We start from the raw sequence: 23640 nt of genomic DNA, 5'->3' as shown, positions 1-23640 counted from the left end.
AAAAAGAAGACAGACAAAAACAATCATAGTGGGAAGTTTTGACTATCCCTAGGAATTTGACAGATGAAGAATACAGACCAATAAAGTTTAAAAAAATTGTAAGCACAAACATTAATGAGCTTAGGATATAGCTTAGGAATAGACAGTACGATTCTTTTCAAACCACAGAATATTTACAAAGATAGATCATGTGTAAGATAACAAGAAAATCTCAAAAAATACTATCTTATGATTTCTCAGGGTAGTCATACAGATTGCATGTTTTAGTAACCACAAGGCAACAAAACTAAGAAACTTACACCAAAACAAGAACCAGTTTTCATCATCACCTTCATCTACATGTTTAGAAGTGCATGAATATTAAAAGTTTTACATTTTCCCTCCTCTGAAGAGAAGTTCACTTGAAGATGGTGTCTTTCAACAAGGCCATGCTTAGATATCATTATCCTATGAATAATAACCATAGCAATTTTGCTTTTAAAAATGGAAAGCCTTCAATTGCTGGGAGGCTCAAAAATATGAAGAAACAGATAATTTTCTTGACCTTTGTTCAATAATACCCCAATAGAAATGCTTATTTACAGCCCCCCTCTTATAGGAATGTCAATAGCATGCTTGCACTCATATTCTGAAAAAGAAACAGGAACAACGTGCAAGTTCAAGATGATACGGGGGAAAAGTCATTGACAAGAAAGCATTTTAAAAAACAAATAAACTTCTTGGACACCATTATATTTTACCCGCTTTTTTCCCCCAGCCACTCCCAGTGTTATGCAAAAGGACTCTATGAGAGAACTAAGACAACCAACATTCATCCATAAAATAAAAAAACTAATAATTATTTTATTTCAATTTGTTACAATAGTCAGGAGAAGAACTTGTGACAAAAAGATATTGTGTGATCAAATATATGAAAAGATATTGTGTAATCAAATACAAAGAATGAAAACTCATAAATTTCTGATAAATTAAATCAAGTAAGAATTTATTTCCTCCAAATACATAGAAATTTCCAATTGGCAATCATGACAATTGGTAATCTTCAAACTGCCAAAGAAATCAAATTCAATCTCTCTGTATTACTGAAAATACTCTGTGAATTAGACTGGAGGCCTTATGCTAACCAGCTCCTACTGCACAGCATTTAAGACACAGCTACCTCACAATTACTTTTATACTACATCTGGTAAGTCTTTTAATTAAAATGTGCCAATATGTTATGCAATAATTGCCTCTCAATGACAACACCTTTATATTCATTTGATCTCTATTAACATTATGAAATGTGAAAACAAGGAAAAACCCTTAGGTACTTACAGTATGCAAGATGCTTTATATTCTATTAGTCATGGCCTGAGCAATAATCCTGCCATTAGTATAATAAAAAGAGGTATTCTCTCTTCCTCCTCTGAATATTTGTAGTACTTATTGTCTACAGTACTTATTGTCTATGTCACTCATCTGGCACATTGTTTTGAAGTGGTAAATTTGCAGTTGTGTCTTTTATCTGAATAAATTCCTTAAGGGCAAAAGTGACAACTACTTACTCGGATCTTCCACACAATACCTCACAAGTAGAAAGTATTTCTTAAATATTAATTGACAATTATTAATTGACTAAATAATGCCATCAACATATCTTTCCTTCAATAACACCTTTGGAGCACAGCTACATTCTGAATACTCTGGAGTGTCTATACTTTCCAATTTTCTGAAAATTTTCTGAAAAATAAAGTAAAGCAAACAAAGCAATAATGTTTATTTAAAATAGCCAGATTTTTGGTTAAGTGATATTAGATCAAATGAATAAACGTTCTTTAAATTAATACTAACTCTAATTAAAGATCATCAAACATAAAGGTTACAGCACCAATGCATGGGCCCTAACACTATTTCTTCACAATCCTGTCTCTGAATTAAAAAACAACATCAAAAACAACAAAGCTTTACCACTTGTCCCCACACACTCTTCCCCTGTCTCTATACTTTCCTGTACTCAATCAGTAGTTATCCCTACATCTTTCAAAAGGTTCCCATGGCTCCTGGTCTTCAGCAACTCTATCCTATAGATGGTTCTCAAACTTTAGCATGCATCAGAATGTCCTTGAGGGCTTGTTAAAACACAAATTGCTGGGCTGTACCCCCAGAGTTCCTTATTCAGTAGGTCTCTAATGTGTGTTTTATTGTTGCATTTCTAACAAGTTTTCAAAAGATGCTAATGTTGCTGGTACCACGTTTTCAGAACTATCACTACCCTCAATCCTTACTTATTTCTGTCAGGCTTTTTTGTGCCTGATAGATCATGCATTCAAATCAATTTTAGAGACTAATTCTTTAGATGAAGCTTGGTTTTTTCACCTACCATTCTAAATAAGTTTTGGTCACGTGCTGTGAATGGCAAACACCATCTTCATGTGCAACTCCTGGCATGATATCAAATATTTCTGGACAACCAAAAGATGACTCTAACTTTTCTAACTCTACAATGTCACACCACCATTTGGACCAAGAGATCCCCTCTACAGGGAAACACCAAAATACTTGTTGACCCTATATTATTCCAATTTAGAGTAACAGGGATGCCTGTATTATTCTCTCTACCAGATTTTTTTCCCCTCCCTCTCACCTGGTTAACTTTTCTTTTGGGTCTTAGCACAAGAATGACTTATGTAGGAGTGCCTTCCTTTTCTGCCCCATGACCAAGTCAAATCCTCGTATTATGACTTCTCAGAGAGTCACTGAATCCCTCCCTTTTAGCCCTTGACATGGCTGCATTTTTTACATTTGTTTATACAGTACAAATGTGTGTGTGTATATATATATAATTTTTATTTATTTATTTTATTTATTTATTTTTTGAGATGGAGTCTCACTCTGTCACCCAGGCTGGAGTGCAGTGGCATAATCTGGGCTCACTGCAACCTCCGCCTCCTGGATTCAAGTGATTCTCCTGCCTCAGCCTCCTGAGTAGCTGGTATTACAGGCACCCACCACTACACCGGCTAAATTTTGTATTTTTAGTAGAGATGGGGTTTCACCATGTTGGCCAGGCTGGTCTCAAACCCCTGACCTCAAGTGACCCCCCAACCTCAGCCTCCCAAAGTGCTGGGACTACAGGTGTGAGCCACCATGCCTGGTCCAAATATTTTATTAATAGCTATTTTCCACATTGAACTGTGAGCTCTAAACTGAGAGGAACTGTTTTGGTTTCAATCACCATTAAACTTTTGCTGCCTGGTGCAATGCTGGGCACATAGAAGATATTCTAATGAATATAGATAATAGCTGAGCTTTTTCAGCCTTAAAAGAGATAAGGAAAGTATTCCTTTCATACTCTGCCAAAGGCACAGGAATAATGAAACAAAAATCTAATCTCTGACCCTGTATCTGTTTTTTAGCTACCGAATACTGAAACAACAACAACAACAACAGCAGCAGCAGCAGCTTACCTTTTCTGAATAATTCTTGGAGACTTTCGGCACTTTGATTTAATACAGCCCATATTTCTTCCTCCTGAAGTGGTCCACCCCGAACCTCCAGGGCCTCAGCTAGTGACACGTGCATATTACCTGGGAAACAAAGGTAACAGACGGTTGATGCATCAGCAACTTAACTGTACTTGCAGTAGTGAAAGCTCTACATCAGTGATGACAGACTATAAGCCCCCTGTGTACCTAATTTCTCAATATGGCTATCAATCTAAATGTTACCTTAAACTCATAGAAGGTAAAGGAATTGGAGGGAAAAATCCTCAAAATAACCACTTGCCCAAGCCCAACACGGTCAACTTCAGAGACAGAACTGGAGAATGGGGGTGGTGAGTACTTCATGGAAAAAGGCAGAGACCCCAGGGTACTAGGAGGCACAAAAATACAGATCATAAACCAAAGCAGTCAGACTGAACTGAATGAAGGCCTTTCAGATTTCTGTTCCAGGTTTCATCCTATCCATCCCAGATATAAAAGTAGAGAGAAATAGACAGGAGAACCTATAGCCATGGTAGGGGAAGTTGGGAATAAGATGGAACACATTTCTTCCATTCTTTAGTTGATTTCTATTATCTCCTATATATACTGTAACTGCATATTTTGCACTAAATGCAATTAAGTATTTCCAGACCCAGTTTTGCTGGCAACTCACCATTTTCCCTGGGAAAGTCACTTTTCCGTTAAACCTCTCTTTCCCTATTGTAACATAGGAATGATAGTAACAATAAAAATGTCATTTTGGGTGGCTATGACAAGGGAAGTGGTTATGCTTGTGAACATGCTTTGATATATGATTCTACAGACGGTGGATTAATAAAAGATCAGAAAAGTGTCTGTCCTGAAATTTTTGTCAGGTCAATTTTTCCAATGGCATTCAATTAAGTAGATGATAGATATACTGATAAAACTTAAGATTTTCTATGGAGCTTAATAAACCTATTTTTATGTTATAAGAGGAAAATGTAACTAGTTAAAATCCTTCTATATAAATTTTCCTAAATTGACACAGCTTGAAAATTGTTCTTTAGAGTGATTCGTAAGATTTCTACCTAGACAAAACCAATTTAAGCATAACGTATATAGTATATTTCTATTGTAAGGGAGAAGCAGATTTGGAAAAGAAGCCAAATAAGGAGTTTAAAAGTTAACCTATAAAAACATCTGTTTTAGATAAAAGTTGACTTTGTTTACTCAACTAACAAGACAATCTACTATTTTCTTTTAATTTAGATTTATGATACTTAATCCTGACTGAAGAAAGCAATTCCAACTATAAATGAGGCCAGTCTTGTCCTTTCACTTTCCTTTTTAAATGTTTACTAAAACATTTTAGGCTTAAAGTCTGCCTCCAGGGTGTCTACTTATATACACAATGTGATAGTTAAAAGGAAAATATAAGATACTACTTTAAAAAAGCCAAAAGCGCTTTTACTTAGGTTGTACAAGAAGTGCGATTATTTATTTAGATCCACTGCCCACGCCAAAGTCTCCAGGTTCTCATTGACTTTATGATATAATAGCATATTTATTCAAGAGAAAAAAGTAGAAGCTTCATTCCTTTCTAAAGATATGTGAGTTATCTTCTACTCAACAGAGGGATCAGATACTATTAGCAATCAGACACCAACATGACTTGTAAGAAGGACTACCTTGTAGCAAATTTCCAAAGTAATATGTCTGAGAACTGGTTAGATAGCTCTAAAGTCTATACTCAGGGTATAAAGAACAGAGCAAAGATTGCACAAGAATTTCTTTGAAGAAAGTTGTGTGCTGATTTTCATGTCTCCTCCAAAGTGGGAGGGATGTGGAAAGGTACCTTCCTTTTACCTCAAGCCAGTGAAAGAAGCTTCAATGGGACCCCTGGGAGTCCTTGATATATGTTCTCTGGAGTTAGTGGAGGGTACAGCAGACAGTGCCTAATACACACTTTAGGAATCTAAAGGTGTTGCCTATCACTCTGAGGCAGCAACAAGAGGTAGACAGGTGAGGATACACAAGAGTGAGGAGGCATACTGTATCAGGAGCCAGCTATACTTACACTGCTCAGGGTAAGAGAGCAGCAAGGAAGCACAGCCACACAGACGGCCAGTCCGGACCCATACGAAATCCTACCCAGAGGATTAAAATGTCCTAAAATTTAGATAGTGGCAGTGGTTGCACAAAAATTCTAAAAATCACTAAAGATACACTTTATAAGGGTGAAGGCTGAGCATAGTGGCTTACGCCTGTAATCCCAGCAATTTGGGAGGCTAAGGCAGGAGGATTGCTTCAGGCCAGAAGTTCAAAACAGGCCTGGACAACACAGGGAGACCCTCATCTCTACAAAATATAAAATTAGCCAGGCATGGTGGTGCCTGTTGTAGTCCTAGCTATTAGGAGGCTGAAAAGGAAGGCTCACTTGAACCCAGGAGTCTGAGGTTACAGTGAGCTATGATCATGCTTCTGTACTCCAGCCTGGTTGACAGAGTGAGACTGTTTCTAAAAAACTAAAAATAATTTTTTTAAAGGGTAAGTTTTATTGTATGTGAAGTATATCTCGAAAAGCTGTTTAAAAAATTCTACCCAGAGTTCCACCCACCCAGAACTCTGGGTTGGAAGTACCCAGACCACCACCAAGAAAAAGGAAGAAGGGAGGAGGAGCAGAGGAAGGAGGGGAAAAGGAGAGAAGGGAAAGAAGAGGAGAAAGAGAAAGAAGAAGTATTCAAATTAGAATTATTTCTACTGTGGAATGGCTTGAAAGCAAACTAAGCTGAGGGCTAGAAGGGTTAGGGGTTACTGGCTAGCTGGAGGGAAAAATTTCTGTAGTGTCACATGTAGTATAGTTCCAGTGAAGGACTGTGAAGAACCCACAAAAGTACACACAAGAAAAAAGGGCCAGCCTTAAACACATATGAAGTTCAAAAACAGTAAAGCAATTTCACAACAGGAGTCTGGTAAAAACAACAACAAAAACTGTTTACCTCGCTTTCTCTCTTCTTTAGATCCTGATGGGGTGAGATATAGCAACTTGCCAGTGGGTGAGGAGAAAAGTAACAAAAAGAGAAGCTAATCACACTGTCTTTCATCTATAGATAATCTTAGCTAGGGAAGGGAAAAGTTTTAGCTCTGAATGGACATTGAAATATTGATTAATATACTGACTAGGTACTTTTAATTATGGAGTTTAAGTGACTGTAGTCATTAGTATTACCAAAGGGCAAGGAGGGAATTATGGACTTGGGTTTTTATATAGAGGCAGAACTTCCTCTGGTGAAGTAAGGGAGGAAGGAAGGGAGGAAGGAAGGAAGGAAGGGAGGAAGGAAGGAAGGAAGGAAGGAAGGAAAAAAGGAGAACAAAATAACTTGCTTATGATGATATCTTACATATCCCATTGTAAAACCAGTATGTTGGCTTTATATATACATACACACACACATACATATATGTGTGTATATAGAGAGAGCACAAGAGACAGACTAGGTTTTAAATCCTAGGATACTGTTTTTACTTACTTTTTAAAAATAAATTGGGTTTTAAAATATAATTATTCCCTATAAATAAAAAAATGAAAAGGTTAAAAGTAACTTCTCATACCATAGAATTTTTTCAGCAATTAATTTTTCTAGCTACAAAGATTACTAATTATATGTCTGCTGCTTGACTGGTAAGGGTATAAATTATAACAATACCCTGTTAATTTTTATTTAAACTTTTTTTTGTATATTCAATATAGGATCTTTATGAACATTTCTGGTTAGAACGTCTTAGAACTCCAAAACATAGACAGGAACATTTGTTTTTCAAAGTTATCATCAAGCTATCAGAATAGATTTAATATTTTTAATCTACAGCTTTGCTAAGCAGGAACTTAAAGACTTTTTTTAAAACTGCCTCACTCTGATCACCCAATGTCAGAATTTAATGTAGCATTACCGCAGCTTTCTAGAAAACAAACAATAAAGCTATCAGCTTATAAATTGCCTACTAGCACCATCTTTCTCTCTTACATATGGTTATTTACCATTATTATAGCACTTTAGATCATTAGCTCCAAAGATAACAAGGGAATGAAAGAAATGCAGAAGTTGAAGAGGAATGCAAAAAAGAAAAAGGAAAGTGGAGGAAAAAAAGCTTGAAGTCAACCAACAGATGAGGACGGAATTAGTTACAAAAATTTTTTAAAGCCTATTGCTTCAATTGTTTCCTTTGGAAACAGTACTAGATAACTTGGGAGTACAGATACATGACAGGCGTTATCACATTAACCTATGACAAAGGCTAAATTTTACGATAAACATAGCTATATTATTTACTTTTATTCTCTTGAAAGTTATATGCTACATGATAACTAGAAAGTTTTTGGAAAAAATTTCAAATAAGAAAAATTATTTCTATCACATAACCAGAATCATTATTATGTTTTTGGTTAACACAGGTATTACTGACATGACCTTAAAACTGCTCACAGAGACAAAGCCACAAAGAGATTCTTCTAACAGATGCCATTTTAATCCTGAAGGACTGTGGCACTCACAGGAAGCACATAAGAGTGATTGAGAACAGAATGAATAGTAAACAGATTAACTAAATCCAATCAAGTGATAAAATAACCTGTCTGGAGACAGATTAATTAGGAATATTTAACTTGAATCTAAAGAAATAGGGCTATAGAAACATGCTGTTTCAAGAACAAAGCAGCTATAAAATAGAGCTCTGTGTATGCCACTAGTTTTGAGCAAGGATTCACTTAGCATCCCGGCTAAGGACACCTTTGGTCATTAAGAAACCACACTGAGTTGAGAAGGCAACCCCAAAATTGTAAGCATCTTTTCATTCAGGAAGATTCAGAATTAAGTATAGAAAAGTTTGAGACACAAGCCCATATATTAGTATTTTTTTAAATTAAAGAATCTGTACATACACGGTATCTTAGCTAAGAGAAATAGGTGAGTTAGAACAACAGTTTAGCATGGTGATTCCAATTTAAATACTGTAATGAGAAAATGGTTGAGGCTTGTATTTTAAAACATACAAAATGCCACTGGAACATACAAGAGACCCTTAAAGGTTTGCCATACATAAGTCTTACTATATAAGTTTTCATTCATTAGAAGTCTTATTTGGGTACTTGGGAAGGTTTTTTTGTCAGTCAGATATATGAAATACTTTTAAATTGGCTTTTAATTGTATTAATGCAGTTGAAAATGTTTATGGGATGTTGAGTAGATTTGAAAATGGGATTATATACTCAAACAAAGGGTCCCTTGAAACTTTCTGCATGTATAAATAGAAAATATAATTAAATTGACATTAAAAGCTTAAGAACTATGGCCAGGTGCAGTGGCTTACACCTGTAATCCCAGCACTTTGGGAGGCCAAGGTGGGAAGATCACTTGAGTCCAGGAGTTCAAGGCCACCTGGGCAATACACCAATACCTCGTCTCTACATATAATACTTTTTTAAAAAATTAGCTGAACATGGTGGTGCGTACCTATAGTCCCAGCTACTTGAGAGGTTGAGTTGGGAGGATTGCTTGAGCCTGGGAGGTGGAGACTGCAATGAGCTATAATCACACCACTCCACTCCAGCCTGGGCAACAGAGCAAGACCCCATTAAAAACAAAACAAAACAACTTACGACCTAGGTTTTAGAATTTTTAATGTAATAAGAATGTTCATTTAAAAATAATTTTCAATAGGCTTTTCTGTGCACAGTAAGGTCTTGAAGGCCATTAAAAAGTTAGGAGAAAATCATTGTGACTTCAGTTAGCCAATGTTTTTATATATATGAAAACAAATGCATGACCCAGAATAGAAAAACAAAATTGATCAACTGAAATTCATCAAAATTAAACATCTTTGCTATCTGAAAATAAAGAACTGTTAAAAAATGAATAACAAACTAAGGAAAAATACTGCAAATAACTTGGCGGGAGATGATTTGACTAGGATGTGCCATGTACTGCGGGAAGGGATTTAACTTGGATGTGCTATGCTCGATAAAGGATTCAATGTCTTATGTACTTCGGCTGAGTGTTTAATTCTGTATAACTGATAAAGGACTTATATCCAGGATATATAATTTAAAAAAATCCAGTATTTTTAGATTTGAAAGGACATCAGAGAAGACATATGGGTAGTAAATGAGCACATGAAACAATTCTCAACATCATTAGTCATTAGGAAAATAAAAATAAAACAATGAGATATGGCTACATAGCTATGAGGATATCTAAAATTAAAAAGATTAACCACAATGTGTTGACAAAGCATACTAAGCGTTGACAAAGATGTAGAGAAACTGGAATTTTCATACATTGCTAGTGGGAATGTAAAATGGTACGCTTTGAAAACTGTTAATATAGTTTCTTAAAAAGTTAAATACACACTTAACATATGACCTAGCCATTCCATGCCAAGCTGCTTACCCAATAGAAATTAAAGCATATGTCCACACAAAGACCTGTACACAAATGTTCATAGCAGTTTTAATTGTAACAGCTAAAAACTGGAAACAAGCAAATATCTATCAACAGGTGAATGGATAAAAAAAAAAAATCTTAGTATATCCTTACAATGGAATACTAATCAGCAATAAAAATTATTACTGATACATGTGACAACATAGATAAATCTGAAATAATTATGCTAAATGAAGAAAGCAAGACAGAAACAAGTGTACATGTTGTATGATTATATTTATACAAAATTATGGAAAACGCAAACTAATTTACAGTTCCAGAAAGCAGATCAGTGGTTGCCTAAAGATGGTACTGCCCTACGGAGAGGCACGTGGGAAAGATTAAAAAGTGGCATGAGGAAATGTGAAAACATTTGGAGGTGATAAATATGTCCATTATTTTGATCTGATGATGATCTCATAGGTGCATACATATGTCAAAACTTAACCAATTATACACTTTAAATATGTACAGTTAAATATGTCAAACGTGCCTCAATAAAGCTGTTTAGAAAGAGAAGAAAAAAAAACAAAACAAAAACTAAACCTAACCAAAGGTGAAACAGCAATCTTTTTCTTTGTTCCATGAAGCTGCCCAGATTTTTTTTATTGTTAGAAGAAACTAAGTGCAACTTCAAGTAACACTTGCTTTTTAAGAAATAATAATAAATGGTAAATTTGTTTTCTAAAAGTTGACTTTTCCTATTTTTTTTATTGTGGTAAAAAAATACGTAATGTTAAATTTACTATTTTAATCCATTTTTAAGTGTATAGTTCAGTAGTGTTAAATATATTCACATCATTATTGAACAGACCTCTGGAACTTTACCTTGTAAAACTGAAACTCTATACCCATTAAACACCAACTTACGGTGTTTAATGCCCCTGGTAACCAACTTCGTACTTTCTGTTTCTATGATTTTGACTATGTTAGATATTTCATATGAGTGGAATCATTTAGTATTTGTCCTTTTGTGACTAGCTTATTTTGCTTCACATAATGTCCTTAAGGTTCATCCATGTTGTAGCATGTGACCGGATTTCCTTCTTTTTTAAGGCTGCAAAATATTTTGCCGCATATGTATATACCACATTTTCTGTATCCATTCACCTGTTTAGAACATTTGTGTTGTTTCCAGTTCTTGGCTATTACACATAATGCTGTGATGAACATGGGTATGCAAATATCTCTTTGAGATCCTGCTTTGAATTCTTTTGGATATACAGTTGACCCTTGAATAATGCAGGCATTAGGGGAACCGACCCTCTGCACAGCTGAAAATCAACATATAACTTTTGACTCACCCAAAACTTAAGGTTCAACTGTATACCCAAAAGTGGAATTGCTAAATCATATGGTAATTCTATTTTTAATTTATTCAGGAATACTGTTTTTCATAGTAGCTGTACCATTTTACATCCCCACCAACAACGCAAAGGGTTCAAATTATCTTTGCACTCTCACTAATAAAAGCACTATTAGAGGTGTAAAAGATTAAGGGTTCATCTCCCTAATAAAAAATACATTAATATTTATTTCCATTAGGAGTAGTTATAGATCAGGTAGTAGAGAAAAAAAAAGTATTGCCTATATGTTAGAAAAAACTAAGAAAGAATCGGAATTTTAAGGAGAAAAGGGGATAAAGCTCAGTGAAGTTTTTTTTTTTTTTTTTTTTTTTTTTGAGGCGGAGTCTCACTCTCTCACCCAGACTGGAGTGCAGTGGCCGGATCTCAGCTCACTGCAAGCTCCGCCTCCCGGGTTTACGCCATTCTCCTGCCTCAGCCTCCCGAGTAGCTGGGACTACAGGCGCCCGCCACCTCGCCCGGCTAGTTTTTGTATTTTTAGTAGAGACGGGGTTTCACTGTGTTAGCCAGGATGGTCTCGATCTCCTGACCTCGTGAGTGAAGTTTTAATTGGATGTTGCCACAAGGTAGAAACAGCATGTATCTAAATATTTTTGTTGCAGTTGGAGCAATGTTTAGTATTTGTCAACTTTTCCATTATGCTTTCCGTGTGAAAGAAGATAAACTAAAATAAACACAAGTCTAAATTGCCTTTCTGGGCCTCTGGTTCATGTCAACTACTTATCTAAATAGAAATCATGCATGCCTATTCCCTGCTTTCAAAGGACAGCTTCAAAGAATAAGAAGAAAAACTCTAGAATTCTTCAGTCCCTCTCTGCATCACTTAAACTTAGGAGAAAAGTAAAACTAGGGGGAAAATCTCTAATTTCACATTTGTTCTTTCTCTTCACCAACTGGAAAGCACCAACAGAAAACAATGCAATGGTAGAATTTTGATGTTGACTATTGTCTTTCTATATCACCTTTCCTTGCTACCCACAGACTTATGTTAAGATCATTGCTTTAGGATACTGCTGATCTTCCTAAATTACATAGACTTAAAATGTCTAGTGGACAGCAATCAAAGGAAACAAATATGGATAAAACACAAAAGATCAAGTAAAAATTCATATTTGTCCTTTACATTGTGAAAAATAGCGTGCCAAGCAGCATTCTGAGATTGTCCTCAATATTCCTTTCATGTTGTAAACTCCCCATGTAGTGAGGCATATAGCAAAGACCTAAGGGTGGCCTCTAGGAGCCAAAAGTGTATCCCAGCCAACGACCGGGAAGAAAAGGTCCTACAATCACAAGGACTGAATTCTACCAACAAGCCTTTAGACTTCAGGACCATGAGTCTTGGACTAAAAGTTGAATAGGTGTGGTGCGGTACCAGACATTAAACACACACATATACACACACAAAAACAAACAAATAACAACAACAACAACAACAACAAACTAAAAACATCTAGCAGGTGAGAGGATAAATCAATGATTACAATTTATATTGTGTTAAATGTCATAATGGTTCAAACTGCCATGGGATTCCAAAAAGGGCATTTCATTAGACCAGAAAGAAAGATTTTAGAAATGATTCTGAGGTTGGGATGAGGAAAGAGGGTATAAGCGGGAAGAAGGCAGATAAAGAAGATATAAGGGGGGTATAGTTAAGGCCTTCCAGGTAGAGGAAATAACCTGTATTAAGAGAGAGACAAGAAACAGTAGGCGGTATTCAAATTCTGTAGATTATCTAGAGAAGGGGAAGAGAAGACAAGAGATGAAGCTAAGTGGTAAATACCAGTCAGATCATGCAAGTTTCCAGGTACAGGAGGAGGTGGGTAAGCAATAGGTAAAGTCACAAAGATTAGAGAGTGCTTATCTTTCCAATGATACTTCACCTGGTCTGCTGAAGTCAAAGGGAAAGAAGCATGTGTAGAGATGAAAATAAGTTAGGTGGAGGACTTCTTGTCTAATGGCCTCATTCGTTGGCTTAGTGAGGTAGTCCTCATGATCTATTTCAAATGCTATATATACCTGCCCATTTGCTTCTATATACCCTCAAAGAATGGCTTTCAGTGTGTATTCAGGAATGTGTAGCTCCCCAGGTAAGTCCCATACACAATAATGTTAAAGAACCATTGCATCTTTGGATAAAGCTTTTTTGTTGCTTTTTAGAGTCAGGTTCTCATTATGTTAACCAGATTGGAGTACAGTGGCTATTCACAGGCATGATCATGGCACACTGCATCCTCAAACTCTTGGCCTTAAGCAATCCTGCCTCAACTTCCCAAGTAGCTGCAACTATAGGCAGGCCACTGCACTCAGCTTTTGGATAAAGCTTTAACCCTCAATTCCAATAACTCCTCTGATGTTAATTCTAAGAGGAGCAGTCAATGCCAGACTTTCCTAATTACTCAGAGGTCAGCTAGTTGAATACTTCCTTACCATGCTCATCCTTGATTTTAGCAACTGAACTAACTGTTCAACAAAGGGCTATTTTAAGTCTACAAAACTAGAAAACTAAACAAAGCAAAGGGACTATTAAAGCTGCAGAGCTCAGGTACCACAGAATCACATATCATCTTATAATGAGAGCACCGGTCCCTGGGTATTCTCTTTTTGGCTGTCCCTTGAGCCAGAGATCAGATCCTCATTGCATTTAGCAACCAACAAATAAGTACAGAGAAGTCAAAGATTTGCTTGGAGGATATTGCAGCAAGAGAGTTGAGAGTTGTGGCAGGAGTTATTGTGAGGAAGATTACAGGGTCTATGCAGTATAAAAAAGAAAATAAAGCTATAAGAAAGTCAAATAAATTGGAAGAGAATGGGATGATCCACCAATTAGATTATTAATTCCTTCATTTATTTAAATATTTATTACAACTATTATGTGTTATGCATTGATAGGTGCTAGGTTTTTATTTAATCAATTAACAAATATTTATTATTTATTATGAGCCAGGCACTGTTTTAAACGCTGAGGATTTAAGAGTGAATAAACCAGACAAAAATAACTGGTCCTATGGAGAAGACAGACAATAAATAAATAAGTACAACTAGAATATCGTATGCTAATACATGTGATGGAGGAAAATAACTAAGAAGGAGGCCTAGGGAATAGCAGGAAAGTCAGAAAGTAGACATTTAAAATAAAATAATCAAGGAAGGCCTCACTGAGAGTCTGTCATCTGAGCAAAGATCTAAAGGAGGTGAGACAGTGAGATGTGCATATACACAGGAAAGAACATTCTGGGCAGCAAGTAAAGAATTTGGATCATAATTCCAAAAGACACAATCCTGAAAGTCATAATCCCAAATGTTGAAATTTCAAAAGATCAAAATCCATAAATTCTAAAATTTTGAAAATCACAATCACAGGATAGTTGCATCATGTTAGGTGAAACTATTACCTTGTTATTGTCTTTATTTGGAAATGAATTATGGTTTGAGGAGATGCATATGAGTGCCAAGTTGACAAGGATTAGACTTGTGGATTTAATTTTAGGCATCAGCTTGACTGGATTAAGAAATACCTAGAAACCTGGTAAAGCATTATTTCGGGTGTGTCTGTGAGGGGGTTTCCAGAGATTAGTATATGAGTCTGAGTGGAGTTGGTAGAGAAAATCTTCCCTCAATACTGGCAGGCATCATCCAATTAGTCAGGGGCCTGGATAGGACACACACAGAAGGTGAACTGGTCTGTCTCTCAGAGCTGGAACAAACTTTTCTTCCACTGCCTTCGACATCAGAACTGCATACCTGCCCGTCTTCAGACTCCATGACTTACACCAGCAGACCCCTGGGAGGTTTTCAGCCTCTGACTTGAGTTACAGCATCAGCTGCCCTGGTTCTTAACATAAAAACATTTGGGACATTCAGCTCCCAAACTGGTAGTGGTGAGACAGGTGGGAAGTGATCAGATTCTGGAAATATCTTGAAGGAAGGGCCAAAAGTTTTTGTTGATATTGATGCTCTTTGCCTTAAGAAATTGGCAGGAGGGAGTTACCATTAACTAAGACAGAAGACTGTGAAAGGTTTGGAGGGAAAGTTTCAGAGTTTGATTTTATATGTTATGTTTGCAATGCTGATTAGACATTCAAGTGAAGATGCTAAGTCGATAACTGAATATATGCAGTGGGCATAAACATTTAGAATAGTCAACATACAGATTGTATTTTAACGCCCTGAAATTTCACGAGACTCTAAAGTAGTACACACAGACAGAAGAGACATCCAAGGACAGAGAGATGAAGACTAACAAGAAAAGGAGACTAAGTGGCTTTGCCCAAAAACCACCTCTTCTAGAGAACCCTGATTATCTCAGAATAGGTTTGGCTTTTAAATTGCATTTGTTGAAATGAGGATCCAAACAAGGTCCATACACTGTGTATCTCTTTTCATGTAAAACACTAAACCCTTCGTTATTGGTTATATTTTTAAAGTTCAATTTTTTTCCCTTCATTTTAAGACCTAGAGTCCCATCATTAGAAACAAATGAAGTAAATTCATAGCAAATAGGTAATGTTTTGCTAACCTACATTAAAAAGGGCTTTACGTGCTTAGTTATTACCAAAGACTCTCCATAAGCTTGTATTCTTGTAATTATCTCTCTCAAAACTACAGTATGTTTTTTAAGAATTAGCCTTTACTAAATTAAAAGAAAAATCTAAGCTACAGTAAATGTTAAAAAGTCAAATTTATAATCTATGTTCACGCTGATTCACAGAGCACAAAATAAGGGCAATGGTCTTATTCTCCATACGCTATCAGTCTGAAGATAAATGTAACATAATTTGCGTGGTAATTACTCAGTGTGTGACTGGGAAGAAAATACATGCGGTTGCAATGATAACTCAAATGACCTTTTGGAGACACAAAGCAGATAAGTTGTTTAGGAAAGAACAATGTTTATTTAAGGTTCTGTCTGTTATGGATTCTATTATAAACAATGAACTATAGATCTTATTGAGGTCATTTAAAATGTATTAAGGACAGAACACGACACATTTGATATTGCTTATTGGGTTATTGCTACAGACTTTTATTAGGAAGGAGGATGAGGAGGAGAGAAGGAAAAGGAAGAGACAAAGAAGAATATGACTGACAAAAAAGGAAAAGAATAAAAAAAAGAAAAATATCTAGCCTCACTTTATCTCTTATGCATATTCTTATTTACACATGGGTTTCCAACTACTTATGAGAAATTCTGGACCAGCTGTGTTATTTTTAAAAAAGTAATGCAGTGCTTATACTCTGTATTCTGAAACACCCACAGCAAAGGTCTGGGGCAACACCCAGTAATCTAACACATCAACATTTCTGCAGTAAACTTATGAATATTTACACTAAGTGGGATAAATAAAAACTGTAAATAGCTTCATGGCAGTTCAGTCAGGTTTTGCCACCAAAAAAGCTCAAGGACAGTTTTGCATTCAAATGAGTTATAAAAAACACTTTTGCTTTTTCAGACATTTTTGGATTTTGAATTGCAGATAAGAAATTGCGGATACATATTGGACTAAGGAGGCTGGTTAACTTTATAAGAAAGTCTGCTATCTTTGAGAGCATTTTGCCATAATTCTAGGGACTTGAGAGTGGAACTGAACTTAATTAAAATTTATATGGTAAAGTCTAAATACATGAGGGCTACATTTTTAAATGGAGATAAAAATTTTTTAAATATGCAATTGCTTATTGTGAATACAAGAGATTTTTATCCACTAATTGTTAAAGTGATCACACCCACAACAAAGGATTTTTGTATACATTCCCAGCCTGCAGTGTGATCCCCATATGTGTACCCCAGCCCAGGCTTTGTGTACCTTCTAAGCTTACAGAATTCATTAAACAAGTGAGAAACTGGAGGCACAAGATCCAAATGGAGGTAATAGGTGTCCTATATGGCAGAGAATTAAGTCATAAATCTGTGTTTTAGGGAGAAACAGGTGGTGCTGCAAGAGAAAAATAGCAGTGTGAGTCTTCTTGCGACAACAGATACCTAAACAAAAACGTAAAAATCTTTAGCTATGCCTATTAGTTGTAAACACTTGGCTAATTACAGGGAAACAGAGCAGGAGTAATCACTATTTGACATTTATTTCTAAAATCACTTCTATAATTCCCAGAGGTAAAGCTAGCTAGCCTGAAGTTAGACCCCCTAGAAAGAGAGAGTAATGCACTGATTTAGGGAAGAGCACTTGGTAGAAATATCATTTCCTTTGTTAAACTGGAAAACATAAACTGTACATAAATAAGTACATTTTGTGATATAATTTGAAAATTAAATTTAATTGCAGTGTAGTATTTATGTTTCATTATATCAGTAATGTTGGCTATTTAGACATGATGTTCTATTACAGTTCTAGGTCATGAAACTTGGAGAAAGAGGTCCTAGAATGTTTTTGCTCTATTCCCCTTTACAAATAACCCACATGTTTACTGCATTAATGAACCATCTTGCTAAGTCACCTATTTTCTCTTAAGAATAAAATTTCTGTGGGTGCAGTGGCTCACATCTATAATCCCAGCACTTTGGGGAGGCCAGGGTGGACAGACTGCTTGAGCTCAGGAGTCCAGCCTGGACAACATGATGAAACCCCATCTCTAAAAAAAATACAAAAATTAGCTGGCCATGGTGGTGTGTGCCTGTGGTCCCAGCTACTTGGGAGGCTGTGGTGGGAGGATTGCTTGAGCTGGGGAAGTCAAGGTTGCAGTAAACCGGGCCTGCGCCACTGCACTCTAGCCCAGGCAACAAAGCAAGACCTTGTCTCAAAAATAATAATAATTAATGATAATAAAATTTATTTAAGATTTATTTCCTCCCCTTATAAACTTACCATACCCAAATGCCCTTACTTAATATTTTTTAAATGTCTTTTTTACATTTGAATATATTTAAAAAGGAAATCTTAGATCAATATTATGTTCTTAAATGGAAAACCAGTAAAATGTTCCATAAATAGAAGGTAAGTACAAAAGTCACTATCAATATGATAAATGAGAACACAGTAATGTTACTGAATACAAGCCACAAGAGTGTGGCCTGCCTGTGCAGCAATACTCCAAGCTTGGGACATGTCTCCATTTGTTAAAAAGGGAGATTAGCAAGTCAAACAAACAAACTAGCACCAGACTGGGACTTTCTCCATGACCTCATCATGGAGACAACTATTGGGGGGGAAAAAGAAGAAAGAAAGAAAAGAAAAGAAAGTAACTTGCTTATTGCAGGATTTGATTTTCTGAAATTTAGCTGCAGAAATGACCTCTCTTACCATACTACTACTCTTAGAAAAGCTCTACCTTAAGCCAGATATAATAATCAGAGATGTTAGAGAAAACATTCAGAAATACAGAAATGTGGTATGGTGACAGGAGTTGAAATCCGGACTCTTCCCTCCCTCCACCGCCTTTTCCACTTCTCCTAAGAAATGAAAGGCCTCAATATTTGGAAAGATTCAGGATAAAATCTCATGTCACTGCTCAGATATAAAAATTAGATGTTTTAAAAACTGGAATGTGTAAAATATTTCAAAATGGAAACTGGTAATGTTAAAATCACTTTTAGAATGGAGCAATTTGAATAGAATTTTTGACAATTTCCAAATATTAAGTTGAAATTGTTTTAATTACTGGAATATACATAGATTTATAATGTTTCATCTGTGATTTAAGAAGTTATCTGGGCTTACTCTTCCATTTATTTTCTCTAGAATCAAACTTATTTCTACTCCTGATTCATATACCTAACCTTTTGAACACCATAGCTTAGCCTGGCCTAATGTGCTCAGAGCACTTACATTAGCTTATGTAGGGCAAAATTATCAAACACAAAGCTTATTTTATAATAAAGTATTAAATATCTCAAGTAATTTGCTGAATACAGTACACTGTAGTATACCGTGTCAACTGTTTACCCTTGTGATCGTGTGGCTGACTGGGAGCTGTAGCTCTCTGCCACTGATCGGCATTGTGAGAGAGTGTCCTACTGCATATCACTATCCCAAGAAAAGATCAAAATTCAAAATTCCAAGTACTGTTTCAACTCAATGCCTACTGTTTTTGCACCATCATAAAGTAAAAAAATCATTAAGTTGAACCCTTGTAAGTCGAGGACTGTCTGTAGACATATAATTTGAAATCTGGTCAGTGCAACAGACGAACTGAATTTTTAATTATTTAATTAATGTAAATTTAAATGGCCACATGGGACTTGTGGCTACCACACTAGATAGTAAAGCCCTAGAAAATTATGACAATAGGACTATAACAGGTTGCTTTGCTTTCCCTCTTGTCCCCCAGTAGTCTATTCTCACTAGTGACTCTTCAATGGAGGCCTAATCACGTAATTCCAATGCTTCATGGCTTCCCATCACACTTAGAATAAAAATTTAACTTCATACTCAAGCTCACAGCTCCCTACAAGATTTTTTCCTCAAACTATCTCATCTCAACTATTTACTCTCTCCCCTTCAGTCCTGACACACTCAACTCCAGTCTTCGTGACTCTTAATTAAGCCCTTGCATTTGTCTAGAACACTCCTGTATTAGGCTGTTCTTGCACTGCTATAAAGAAATACCTGAGGCTAGCTAATCCATAATGAAAAGAGGTTTAATTGACTCATGGTTCTGTAGGCTTTATAGAAAGCATGGTGTTGGGAGGCTTCTAGGGAGATCTCAGGAAGCTGAGAAGGAGAAGGGGGAGTAGGCATGTCACATGGTGAAAGCAGGAGCAAGGGAGAGAAAACATGGGTGGGGAGGTGTCGTATACTTTTAAACAACCTGATCTCGTATGAACCCAGAGTGAGAGCTTACTTATCACCAAGGGGATGATCCAAGTCATTCATGAGAAATCTGCCCACCCACCCGCCATGGCCCCACGATCTAAATACCTCCCAACCAGGCCCCACCTCTAACATTGGGGATTACATGTCAGGATGAGATTTGGGCAGGACAAATATCTAAACTATATTAACTCCTGTCTGAAATATCCACATGTCTAAGCTGCCTCACTTCATTCAGTTCATTGATCAATTCTTACCTCATCTCTATGAGGTAACATCTCTATGAGGCCTTCCTTGACCACTTCAATCTAAAATACCAGCATCACCCACTCCCTCACTCTCTCATACCATTAACCAATTACATAACACTTCATGACATTTACAACACTTGATATTATAGAATTAATCTTTATTGAATGTATTTGACAACAAAACGTAAAACTAATGAGGACAGAGATTTTGTCTCTTTTGTTAACTGGTGTATCCCCAAATGTCTAGGACAACTGCCAGGACACAACAGATTCTCAATAAGTACACAACAGATTCTCAATAAATATTTACTGAATGACAATAAATTCAAATCTCATTTGCCCTCTCAGTCTTACAGTCACATAACAGATATCTATTCAGTGGTCATTATTTACAAGGCACTGCATCAGACAATGCAGGGAATTCGAATTGAAAGTAGCTTAGACCCTATAAATCAGATTACTGCTGGAATAATCCTTAAAGTTCTTTAAATCCTAAGTTTTGAGCCTATGACTTGGAAATAGCTGGAACTGTTTCTCTTGGGGAAGAGAGTAGGAGATATGATGTCTATCTTTTAATGTTAAAACATTTGCCATCTGGAAGAAGTAGTCTTTTTATGGTATTCCTAACAGAATGCAGAACTGAGGCCAGTGAGTTAAAATTGGGTAGTCTTCAGTATCGTATATGTACGTTCTAATAATATAGAAAAACTCTTGAGATAATGTTCTTAAGTGGTTAAGCAGAGGGAAATAACCATCTGGAGAGGATGTCATAGGGATTTTCCTATATTAGGTGACTGGGGTGGCCTCAGAGGACCTCTAACATGTTTTCCAAGTCTAACACTATATTGTCTGTAAAATGGTATAATGAACGCAAATTAATATATGTTATTTTCTAACAAGTTGCTTCCTACTTGTTACAAGTAATAACTTTCAGGGTTGACAGACAGTAGGGAATGAAAATGAGGATCAAAACAGAATTAACACACAAATATTCTACTGAATAACGACACTATGTACCTGTGCTTGCAGAAATACACTCATATAAATATCAGATTGAACCATATGAAACTAATAATATTTGATCATCTTTATGGTTCAACTTAAAAATGGCTTGTCAGGTTTTATTGGCATAGTCACTATGTAATTTCTGTATCTGCATTATTAGAAAGTCATTCTTAAAAGTATTCGGCTAACAGAAAACAAAATCAATTCAATAGCATATGCCGTCTTCTAAAATTTCACTTGGACTAACAAAACATGATAAATCCTTAGTTCCAATCAACAGACCATGAAAGAGTTACTCTTAAAACCTACAACTAATAGGTCCATTAATTCCTAGGAACTTGAAAAATCTGCTAAAAACAAATTGTGTACTATAATATATGCTAGGACTAGACATGTAGTTCAGTAGCAGATTCAAACTTGTTAGTTAACGCTCAGAATCTGGATGACAATCCCTTAACTTCAATTAGTAATTACATCTTAGGTAATCAGTACAATTATAATACAATCAGGTTTTTTTCTTAATTCAAAAACCAAGTATAATTTTTAGGTCTGAGGTTTATGAAAGGCATTTCAGCTTTCTTAAATCTAAATCTACATCTTAGCAGTCTAACGTTAGAAGTTATTTCCAAAATCAACAATACTTTACTGGAATTGGTAGCATTCCTTTAGTACTGAGATTCTCGGGTAAGCAAGCTTTACATTTTCCATTACAGGACTGCTTTGTTTTAGTCCATGGCAAGACAACACAACCTTATTATCAGGAAATATATCTTGATGGTTTTTGTTTCACTGTAAAAACCCATTTACATTTATCTGATAATTCCAACTGGTTTTTTGGCATGAATTGGCTATTTGTTTAATTGACTATGTCAAAAGTATTCTGTCAGAAGTAAAGGAAATTTTTAAAAGTCAAACCAAGAAATAATAGCTTTACTGAGAAATGATTAAACTTCTTACAGTAAAAAAAAAAAATTATCCTTTTTGAAGAATAGTATCTTATCAATTTGTAAAATCAACCATACAATAGTGTTGACAAAAATTTTTGTGTGCAAATAAAATTGCAATATTACAGTTTTAGTAAAAACGATTCATTTAAACTAATAAATCAAACAGTAATTTAGAGTGGGGTTATTTTGTTCTGTTTATAAATAGGGGTAATTTTTGGGTTTTCTGTTCAGTTTACTGACACAGATTTTGTCTTAAACACTTTGTCTACAAATGTGTCTTGCATATTACAACAAAAGCTAACCTATATAATGAAAAATTTGCTAATAAATTTGATTGTATTTTATATAAAAAGTAAATGCCATGGTGCTTCTTCTTCCTAGCCATATATCTCTGAGTCCCTTACCCTTAAAAACAATAGGATTGACAATTACGAGTTAGAAAAACACACAACTCCTAACAGATATTCTTCTTCCATTTCTACTGCCCTTCCTCCTTGTTGGCAGAATCTGTCTTCCAATACAGAGGTCAGAAATTCTAGGCATTTAACTTCCCAGTCTTACTGCAGTGAGGATATAAGCAACCCAGCCTAGCTAATGGTATTGAGATAGAATGTAGTGAGAGAGAAACCAGGAAAGATTTTCCTTCCTAACAAAAAGATACATGACGGGAAATGTCTTTATTCTTCGTCTAGCAATGCAAAAAAGAATTAACATAGCAGGCCTGCTTGCAAGGTTAACCTTTGGCTGGCATCTGAGAACTTTGATTTCAGGACGGCTCTCACTACTCCCCAAACTCTTTTTTTTTGAGGTGGAGTCTCACCTTGTCGCCCAGGCTGGAGGGTAGTGGTGCAATCTCGGCTCACGGCAAGTGCTGCCTCCCGGGTTCATGCCATTCCCTTGCCTCTCTAGTAGCCGGGATTACAGGCACCCATCACCACGACCAGCTAGTTTTTTGTAATTTTAGTAGACACGGGGTTTCACCGTGTTAGCCAGGATGGTCTCGATCTCCTGACCTCGTGATCCGCCCGCCTCAGCCTCCCAAAGTGCTGGGATTACAGGCATGAGCCACCGTGCCCAGCCACTACTCCCCAAACTCTTAAAAGTGGCACACTGTGTGTCTAAATTATTTGTGCAAACAATATGGTTTATGCTGAACACCTGCTTTCCTTATGGGAATTTGGAATTTTGGCCCACATGATCAACCCCTAAGGTAGTATTCCCTGCCCATAGTAAGCAGTCAAAATGTTAGCCATTATTATTTCATTACTGCACTTTAAAAGTCTTTTTTTGTTTGTTTGTTTTGTTTTTGTTTTTTTTTTCAGACGGAGTCTCGCTCTGTGGCCCAGGCTGGAGTGGAGTGGCCCGATCTCAGCTCACTGCAAG

At 36.1% G+C, this 23640-nt stretch overlaps 1 protein-coding gene across 5 annotated transcripts in view; it reads right to left on the bottom strand.

Moving 5' to 3' along the window:
- PTPN13 (protein tyrosine phosphatase, non-receptor type 13 (APO-1/CD95 (Fas)-associated phosphatase)) overlaps window positions 1-23640 on the bottom strand; it is a 226789-nt gene that overhangs the window by 183792 nt on the left and 19357 nt on the right. For all 5 annotated transcript variants that reach the window (XM_011951790.1, XM_011951791.1, XM_011951792.1 and 2 more), the window contains exon 2: window positions 3450-3569. In XM_011951790.1, the coding sequence (XP_011807180.1) occupies window positions 3450-3564 (115 nt within the window). In that variant the 5' untranslated portion in view covers window positions 3565-3569. The remainder of the gene's footprint in view (window positions 1-3449; window positions 3570-23640) is intronic.

Source organism: Colobus angolensis, unplaced genomic scaffold (assembly GCF_000951035.1).
Source record: "Colobus angolensis palliatus isolate OR3802 unplaced genomic scaffold, Cang.pa_1.0 Scaffold328, whole genome shotgun sequence".
In the NCBI taxonomy this organism is placed as follows: Eukaryota; Metazoa; Chordata; class Mammalia; order Primates; family Cercopithecidae; genus Colobus; species Colobus angolensis.
The sequence above is the reverse complement of the archived record's forward strand: the minus strand, read 5'-3'. Positions and strand labels throughout refer to the sequence as shown.